Source organism: Diplodia corticola (genome assembly GCF_001883845.1).
Source record: "Diplodia corticola strain CBS 112549 chromosome Unknown scaffold109, whole genome shotgun sequence".
NCBI classification, from domain to species: Eukaryota; Fungi; Ascomycota; class Dothideomycetes; order Botryosphaeriales; family Botryosphaeriaceae; genus Diplodia; species Diplodia corticola.
The window spans coordinates 40,469-49,677 of NW_017971588.1; the positions used below are offsets into that span (position 1 = coordinate 40,469).

The 9,209-nt window shown below is 60.6% G+C and overlaps 4 protein-coding genes across 4 annotated transcripts; 3 read left to right on the forward strand and 1 right to left on the reverse strand.

Moving 5' to 3' along the window:
* Positions 1-395: 395 nt before the first annotated feature.
* On the forward strand, positions 396-2,498 carry BKCO1_10900013 (cytochrome p450; the record flags this gene model as incomplete). Its single annotated transcript, XM_020270252.1, has 6 exons — positions 396-813; positions 874-1,053; positions 1,117-1,457; positions 1,548-1,699; positions 1,753-2,219; positions 2,296-2,498. 6 exons carry the CDS (start codon positions 396-398, stop codon positions 2,496-2,498), a joined length of 1,761 nt encoding a protein of 586 aa, XP_020125085.1.
* A 1,182-nt stretch (positions 2,499-3,680) lies between these two features.
* BKCO1_10900014 (aquaglyceroporin like other eukaryote) lies at positions 3,681-4,966 on the forward strand (the record flags this gene model as incomplete). The annotated part of the gene is made up of 3 exons (XM_020270253.1): positions 3,681-4,087; positions 4,151-4,609; positions 4,675-4,966. 3 exons carry the CDS (start codon positions 3,681-3,683, stop codon positions 4,964-4,966), a joined length of 1,158 nt encoding a protein of 385 aa, XP_020125084.1.
* A 306-nt stretch (positions 4,967-5,272) lies between these two features.
* On the reverse strand, positions 5,273-6,580 carry BKCO1_10900015 (methyltransferase domain-containing protein; the record flags this gene model as incomplete). Its single annotated transcript, XM_020270254.1, has 3 exons — positions 5,273-5,721; positions 5,797-5,896; positions 6,101-6,580. 3 exons carry the CDS (start codon positions 6,578-6,580, stop codon positions 5,273-5,275), a joined length of 1,029 nt encoding a protein of 342 aa, XP_020125083.1.
* A 737-nt stretch (positions 6,581-7,317) lies between these two features.
* Positions 7,318-8,199, forward strand: BKCO1_10900016 (dna repair and transcription factor protein; the record flags this gene model as incomplete). Its single annotated transcript, XM_020270255.1, has 1 exon — positions 7,318-8,199. One exon carries the CDS (start codon positions 7,318-7,320, stop codon positions 8,197-8,199), a length of 882 nt encoding a protein of 293 aa, XP_020125082.1.
* Positions 8,200-9,209: the final 1,010 nt, after the last annotated feature.

Below are 9,209 nucleotides of genomic sequence, written 5' to 3' on the forward strand. Positions count from 1 at the left end.
GAAGAGAACCTGTTGTGGAGACGGCGAGGGAGGACGTGGTGTTTTGATTCTCCACAAATTAGGTGGACAAGGTGTGACAGGGGGGTGGTACTGCCCCAGATCTGCGATGCATTCGAGAACGATGGTGGAACCAAACACGCCAAGAGTCAGCATACAAAAGTGCTATGGAAGTTAAGAATGAAGGACTACTTTCCGATGTAGTAAGTCTAGGTAGATTATCCTGCACTCAATCGCATATACCTGCGCTAGTGCTTACATGGACAAGACACCAGGGGTGTGGTAGGGCGGGGCAAGGTGTAACAGCACGGGGTACTACAACAGGTGACTTAAGTTCCCCGCTGCCCCGCCTCATCGATTCTTTCTCAACATATCACTTCCTCCCAAAGTGTGCGGAAATGGAAGGGATCACGCCCGAGAAACACAGGCCCAACCTCTGGCTGGCATCGGCCGTTGCCGGGCTGGCGTTCCATGCATTCGTCCAGTATATTGACATCCTTGACGTTCTTGTCTGGTACATGCTGGGCTGCTTCGCTGTAGCGGCGATGGGAATGTTCTATGTCGACGTTCGACTGTACCATTCAACTCCTGTCGACGCGGCAAAAGACGTCGTAACTACCGCGACGAGCTTCACGCTGAGCCTGACAGTCTCCATCCTCATCTACCGCGCTTTCTTCCACCGACTGCGCCGCTTTCCTGGCCCATTCGCGGCTAAGCTGACCAGACTCTGGAGCGTGTACGAGTCCTCCAAGGCGTTCAAGTACCACCTCAAGCTCGAAGAACTCCACAAAAAGCACGGCGATGTTGTTCGGATCGGTACGCAAGGGTCCGCAGCTGGATCGCAGCGAAGTGTGTGTGCTGACGCGACACCACAAGGTCCCCGCGAGCTCTCCATCACCCGCGCGTCCGCCCTGCCTCAGATCGCGGGCTGCCGTAAACCCATTTTCTACCAGCAAGCGGACTGGAACCGGAAGCGTGTCGGCATGTTGGAGACGCGGGACCTCGAGGACCACCGCAATCGCCGAAAGCCGTGGGAAAAAGGCCTCAGCCTGACAGGTACGGTGCACACGACATGGCCCACCACACTCGCTCACTCACTCTCGTGATTCCCGACTACAGAAGTCGCCAAGTACGACGCCGACATGCAAGCCACCATCGGCCTCTTCCTCGACCAGATCGCCTGCGACCGCGGCCAGCGCATCAACGCGACCCAGTGGATCGCCATGCTCACCTACGACCTGATGGGCGTCGTCGCCTTCGGAAAAGACTTCGGCAGCCTGCACGCCACCAAGGAGAACCCGGCGATCAAAGGGCTGCGCGAGTCGAGGCGTGCGCTGGGCGTACTGTTTCCGGTGCCGTGGCTGATCAACATGCTGCACAACACGCCAGGCCTGGCGAATGCGGGCGCAATGGCCTTGTTTCGAAACTACTGCGCCGGGCTGGTGGAGGAGAAGAGGGCGGTGGGTTGTCGTTTCCTTCCTTCCTTCCTTCCTCCCTCAAGACCGCAAGCACCACAGCCCGACCTACGCTGACGCCGCCCGACATGCCAGACGCTCCAAAGCCATCCAGAATCCGCCACCCCCCCACCACCCAACGACGTAATGACCTTCCTCATCCGCGCCTTCGCCGCCGGCGGCCCCACCGCCGCGCCCACCCTCTCCGCCCTCCACTCCGACGGCCGCTCCCTCGTCGTCGCCGGCGCGTACGTCCCGCCTCCCCTTCTCCTCTCTCCCACCCACTCAACCCTCCCCACAGCGACACGACCCACTCCGCCCTCACAGCCGCCTTCTACCACCTCGCCGCGCACCCGCCCACCTACGCCCGCCTCCAAGCCGCCATGGACGCCGCCTGCCCCGGCGACAACAGCGGCGGCGACAACAGCGGCGGCGACAACAGCAGCGGCGGCGACGCCACCACCTTCTCCCACGACGCCGCCAAATCCGTGCCCCTCCTCGACGCCGTCATCACCGAGACGCTGCGCCTGCACCCGCCGCTCCCCGGCGGCACGCCGCGCCTCACGCCGCCCGAGGGCCTGCGCCTCGACGACTCGTTGCGCATCCCCGGGGACGTGCACGTGTGGGTGCCGCCGTGGGTGGTGCAGCGGGACGGGCGGTATTTCGAGCGGCCGGAGGAGTGGGTGCCGGAGCGGTGGATGAGGGTGGAGGATGGGGGCGTGGAGGGGCTGGTGAGGGAGAGGAGGGCTTGGTTCACGTTTTGGGTTGGTGAGTCGCTGTGTGATATGCGTGTTCCTGGGGTTTTGTTGTTGTTGTTGTTGCTGATGCGTGTGGCCTGGCTTAGGGATGTTTGGGTGCGCGGGGAAGCAGCTTGCGTATTGGGAGATGAGGAGCGTGCTGGGGCGGTTGGCGTTGCGGTATGATATCCGCTTTGCGTCGGCGCAGGATGGGAAGGATTTTGAGAGGGATATGAAGGCTATGTGGACGTTGGCGCCGCCGCCGTTGGGGATGTGTTTTCGGGAGAGGAAGCTGAGGAAGAAGATTTGACATGTAAGTGAGATGATTGTGTTATGCAGTTGAGGCTCGGGGGAATTTTTCTTTGATACATTTCCTTTGTGGCTCCTGTCTCCAGGAAAAACCATTCACTGCCGCAGATGGCCAACTCACGAGGCCACCTACTGTGTATATGCATGAAACTCGGCAAACACTCCTAAAACGGTGCATACCTGGGTCTGACGACGTGTAGGTTCTCCACCGAAATGTGGAGCGTGCGGCTACCGGAACATACTCCGAAATCTTGCCAACATCAAGGCAGCGCATGCACAATATGCTGCATGCTGTTTCGCTTTGCGCCTGGTGCAGGTAATGTGTCCAGTGGTCGTTTTTCGGGCAGAAGTCGCGGAGGGAAAATTGGTCTTAATCGAAGCGTTGGAAGAGCATTCAGCTTTGGCCTAAATACAGAGGTGATGTTGCAATTCTGTTTCGTTGTCTGGGTTGTTCGTTTCACCGGGGAGACGTCGTCATCGACGGGTGAGCTTTTTCCCCGAACCAGAAACGCATCCCGTTCCAGTCACTAGGAAATACCTAGCACATCAGCCAATCAACACTCACCCTAGGATCCAGCGGTGAGTCTCTCCCTGACTGGTTGCGTTAAGCGAGGAATTACCTATTTGACCCACCAAAAACGCACGTCTCTATGTTTCGGGACGAACGGCTGGCTTCCCAGGGCACCACGCATCCATCACCAGCATCGGATGTTCCGGGGCAGTGCCAAGGCAGTGAAGCAGCAGCCCCAGCATACAAAAGAAATATGCTGATCATCGACCACCCGAGCCGTCGCCTGAGTGCAGTTCGAGGATGACGATGGGATGACACCCCTAAACGAAGTCTGGATGCGGCCATGCAGCAGCAAGACAGGGAGACTGGGCATTAATTTGGGTTGCAGAGCCTCGCCACCGGCGTTCGCTCCGTGCATGTGGGTCTCAAACGGCTATCTGATCTCTGACGTTTCGCAGAAGGTCCGATGTGCCAACACAATACCGATCCTGATGATCCCAGATGTGTCGTCATCGGGAAACGAGACGTCACCGCGAAAATATGCGAAAAGTGCGCCCCCCCGAAAATTTTCCCATGGCCAAAGCCTGGGGCAAATGCGCAGGAATCGCATCTACTTAAGACTTTCCCGTGTTGCTCGAGTCAAAACCACCAACCGCAACACCCGCGCCCATCATGCCGCCCGAAACCACCCTCAGATGGGACGTGGATTCTCCCGACACCGTCAGCCCGATCGAGCCTGACTCAAGACGGGATTCGACCTCGCCGCACTACAAGGGGCCGCCCCTCTCGCCCTCTGCATCGAACAGAGACGATGGCCAGCCCCGTCATCGTCGACGCAGCGCCCGCGCCCTCGTCGGCCTCGATGACAACGTACCGCCCAAACGCCACTTCTCAGGCGCCGAGAAACTGATGTGGCCTCGAATACGGCAGACGCTGCAGGAGCCGTTCGCTGAATTCCTGGGCGTCATGGTGCTGTCGTGCTTCTACAACGGCAGCATCGCGCAATCCGTGCTCAGCGCCGGCATGGAGACGGCCCCGGGCGGCTTTGGCTACGGCTCGTTCATGTCGGTGCCATGGGGGTACGTATCACAGAATCCTACCGAGCCACGTCCATCACTAAACACCCCTCCCTGACTATACAGCACCGGCATCGGCGTCATGCTCGGCATCTACATCTCGGGCGACAGCGGCTCCTACCTCAACCCGGCCATCACCCTCACCGCGTGCCTCTTCCGCGGGCTCCCGTGGAAATCATTCCCCTCGATCGTGCTCGCGCAGTTCCTCGGCGCCTTCATCGCCGTCGCCCTGGTCTACGGCAACTACATCTCCGCCATCGACTGGTACTCTGGGCCGGGCCAGCGCATCGTGCCGCCCGCCACCAAAGCCACGGCGCAGATCATGGCCACGTACCCGCAGACGTTCGTGCCGCGCGCGTCGCAGGTCTTTTCCGTCATCATCCCGTCCGGCCTCATCACCGCCGTCGTCTTCGCCCTCAAGGACGACTACAACAACGGCATCTCCAAGGCCGGCGGCAACTTTTTCCCCCTCGCCATGTTCTTCCTGTTCTACGGCGTCGGCGTCTCCTTTGGCTGGGAGACGGGGTACGTGCTCCTTCCTTTTCCCTGTCTTGAGAACGAACACTGATGATGATGTGCACGACCCGCAGCGGCGCCGTCAACCCCGCCCTCGACTTCTCCGGCCGCCTCCTCTCCAGCGCCGTGGGCTACCCCCGCGACGTGTGGACGGCGGGCGGCTACTACTTCTGGATACCCCTCCTCATGCCCTTTGTCGGCGCCGTTGCCGGCAGCTTCCTGTACGACGCCCTCGTCTTCACCGGCCCGAGTCCGGTGAACAGTCCGTGGCTGGGCATGAAGCGCTTCGTCGACCGCGACATCCAGAGGCAGAACTCGAGGGAGCGTGTCGAGGCGCGGCGAGATAGCGATTTGGAGCAGGTGTAGCGGCCTGCCTGCCCGTCTTGTCTTCATTGTTCCTGCGTTTTTTCTTTTTCCCGTAGAACGGTTTATTAGATTTGTCGTAATGTGATGCGCATTTACGCGGAAAGGGGCACGAGAAAAGTAGCACTTCGCTTGTGTCGAGCAAAAGTGAATATGGACTCAAGGAATGTTAACGGTACGAATGCAGTCTACCGGAATAAGCCTCTCCAGTTGCCCTCCCAGTCTTTGCTCTCAGTCAAACGATGCTCCGAGTCAAAATACCGGCTCCTTTAACCGTTTCGCATGCATTCTTCATGCCGTTTCCGATCCTCATTTCCGCTTGAAGAATAGTAAACAATATCCCGCACCCACCCTAAGCTCCGCCCCAGCCCCAGTAACTGCCTTTAAGGCGAAGATCAGATTCTTAACAGGGTCGCGCGGCGTTCCCTCCAGGTCAGCCCTGGCCTTCCTCATCCGCCGCACTGGGTCTGTATTTTCGACAAGTTCTTCAAGCTGACGGTATGTGAGCGTCTGGCTGCCACCGAAGAAGTCCTCGCCACCCTCTCCATCCAGCGCGCCTTTGACGTTCCACGTATGCCGCTCGAACAGCTCTTCCGGGAAATACTGCGAAGCACCGACACCGCGACTCCACGGAAGGGTGAAGTCTCGGTAAAATTCGCGGGTGGCTTTGTAGTTGAACGGCTCCCAATAGCTCACTGTGTGATCCAAAAACTCGTCGTAGATATTTTGCAATCTCTCGGCTTCGGGCATGGAAGGGTCTGGCATCAACGGACGGTCAGATTCCAGTCGCAAATCTTCAGGCTGCTGGGAGGATGAGGGACGACAAAACTTACGGAAGACGTATCTGCATTTGGCGAAGATGGCAACGCTGCCGCCTGGCTTGAGCAGCCGCCTGGCTTGCCGCCAGAACCTCCTCATATACAAACGATGCACCTGTCACACACCGCTCTTGTCAGCAAACAAACAAACCCCTTCCCTCTCCCTCCCCCGCCCACTCTTTTTTTACTCTTCCGACCGACATGCCGCAGCACAGCACAAAAAAAAAACGACCAGAAGAGGGGGATAAGTCAGGAGGAGAAGCAAGCGAACTCGCCTCGCCCCTCCCACCACCACCACAGCCTGCACACGTCAACCCACCAGGTCCGCCACGACGACCAAATCCCACTCCCCGACGCCGTCGCCGGCGTCCGCGACCAGCCTGTCCGGCAACCCGCACTTCCGCCGCACCGCGCGCCCCGTCCGCGTCCGCACCTCCGCGTCCGCCAGCCGCGTGCCCGCCGCGTCGTACTCGAACCCTTTGCCGACGCCGAGCGCCTGCTCGAAGCGCGGCGCCAGCGCCTCCAGCACTTCGCCCGCGCCGCCGCACCCGACGTCGAGGAGGGAGCCGAGCGCGCCGCCGGTGCGGGCGTGGGTCGTGGTTATGAAGTCGTAGAGGGCGCGGGGGTAGGTGGGGGAGCTGGGGGCGGAGGCGGGTGGTGGTGGTGGGGGCGACGTGGGGTGCCAGAGGGGGGGGAGGCGGTTGTCGTCGGTGGGTGTTGGTGGGGTGTTGACGGGGGGTGTTGGTGGGGTGTTGACGGAGGGTGAGCCGTCGCGGGGAGGACTGGGTTGCTGGGACATGGTTGGGGCGGGGGTGTGTTGTGAGATGTGTGTTCTGGATTGTGCGTGTGTTTGTTGCTTTGTATGCTGTGGGGCTGAAGATAGTTGGTGGTTGTGATGGAAGAGTGGAAGAGACGGGGGAGAGAGCAGAGAGCTGGCTTGATGTGACTATGCGATCGTCGGGTAGAGAAGGCGCGAGTGTGGGGGCTCGGAAGGTGTGGCGCGACCGCGTGAATCGAAATGCCAGTTTCGGCAAGCGCGCGCTGGCTGGACTGGTGGCGGCGCTGGGCGCGGTCGCCTTTGGGGTTACCATGAGACTTGCGGGCTTGGCACGGTTTGCTCGGTTGACTGAGGACCGGCTTATTCTATTAAAAGCTATCATCGGTGCCTGGACGGTAAGAGGATGGTGGGTGTCGGTGTCGGTAGGCGGGTACCCTGGTCGCGAGCTGATTGGTCAGTTCCACAGCAGCCTGCCCGTTAGCTTATCATCCCACGACATCATCTCATCCGCCAGCACTCAACATCACCATCCGCCGCATCTTCCCAACTCTGCTACGCGTCTTCTCCGCTCTACAAGCTCTCTCATAAACAATCGCGCATACACACACCACGACCCGAGACAGCGGCCTCCCCACCAACCGCCGTCGACCTCCCACCCGCCTCCCGAACCTCTCCAACCAAACAGAGCCGCAAAACCACACACCAAAAAAAAAAAGAAGAAAAAAAAAGCAGCGCCCCCGGCTCCCACCCACAAAACCATGCCCCCCACCACAACCACAACCACCACCACAACCACCACCTCAGGACCACCACCACCCCCACCACACCGCCCCTACCCGACCCCCCACTCCCGCTGGCGCGCCCTCTCCACCCGCGACCCGGCCGCCCACACCTCCTTCGTCTACGCCGTGCGCTCCACGCGCATCTACTGCCGCCCCACGTGCCCCGCGCGCCTCGCCCGCCGCGCCAACGTCGCCTTCTTCGACGACGCCGCCAGCGCCGCCGCCGCGCTCCCGGGATACCGCGCGTGCAAGCGGTGTCGGCCGGATGTTGATGATGATGATGGTGATGGTGATTCACCAGGTAAGGGCGAGGATCGCGGCGGGAGGAGGGCGGCGGAGTGGGCGCGGGCGGTGCTGGAGAGGGAGGGGGGCGCGGTCAAGTGGGGGGTTGTGGCGGGGGAGGTGGGGCGCGCGCCGAGGTATTTGCATGGCGTGTTTAGGAGGGCGTTTGGGGTGACGCCGGGGGTGTATGCGGCGGGGGTGAGGGAGAGGAGGAGGAGGAGGGTAGAGGAGGAGGAGGAGGAGAGGGGGAGCGGAGGGCTGGGTTGTTCGGCGACGCCGCCGGAGTTGGTGGATGGTGAAGGGAGTTTGGGTGGTGCGGTGGAGTGCGGTGCGGAGGTGGTGGTGGATGACGCCTGGGGGGAGATGGGTGGCTTGTTTGCGGATGTGCTTCCCGGGTTTGGTGAGGGAGGGACGGCGGGTTTGAGCGAGGCTTGGGCGGTGGAGGGGATGGAGAAGCTGTTTGATGGCGCGAGCTTGGAGCCTTGGGAGCATCTTGTGCAGTGGGATGCTGTTGCCTTTGCACCGCATGCTGTAGAGGATACAGGAAATGAGGAGGGGGTTGCAATGAGTTCGTAACATCCCAAAGGCAGCGGTATATGCCAGACGTCACTTGAGCAAACTTATGCGTGGACAGATTTATAACTTCGGCTCCGGATTATAACCATGAGGTAGATTGCTTGCAGCGTCTGCTATTGTGGAACTCGTCTGTCTCAATGTCGGCCTCATCAATCTCTCGGGCCATTAAACTCATCTATTTCCAACCCAGCAGCCCGGCACTGCTGCTGAAGTTTTCACAGGCACTCGAAGTCCCGTACAAGTGGAACGCATCCACTCATTCGCTATCTAGACATTCTCCTTCGCCTACTATATCCACCGCATAAGGGCGGCCCGAATCCTATTTCCCTTTGCAACCCCACGATGCCATCGCCATGCAGCCACAAAGCAGTTCACACCCCCCTTCACCCCAACCAGCGCCAAAAAAAACCCCAATCACCCACGCTTCACATACCGCCTCCCTTCCCAAACCCCATCCCCGCCCACTCATCCAGCACCTTCCTCCTCACACCCTCAGGATAACTCTCCTCAAAGCTCGCAGCACGCCAATCCCTCCGCCCCTCACGATACTCCACCGGCATCAACGCATCGCTCACCACCTTGCCCCCCCTCGCCGGATCGTGCCAGCCATGCCCATTATACGGAATCAACGGGAACGCCCTCACGCCGTCGCCCTCCCCCCAAAACGTCTCGTCATCCCCGGGCCTGCACCGCGTGCTAAACGCCCATAACACATCCCGCCCATCATAAACATCGACATCCTCCCCCACCAGCACGATGCGATGGATCGTGTGGCCCGCCTTGTGCGCGAAGACGAGGTCGCCGATTTTCTTGCGGAGCAGGGAGGGGGTGAGGTCGAGCTGGGGCAGCAGCGCCGTGTCGATGCGCAGGGCGCACCACGTCACTTGCGACTCGAAGGGCGCGAAGGCGTCGAGGACGGGCAGGCCCGCGTCTTGGCATAGCTGCCGGATCTCGGCTGCCGCGAGCGAGCCGATGAGCGTGTGCGTCTCGTCGGTGAGGCGGCCGCAGGC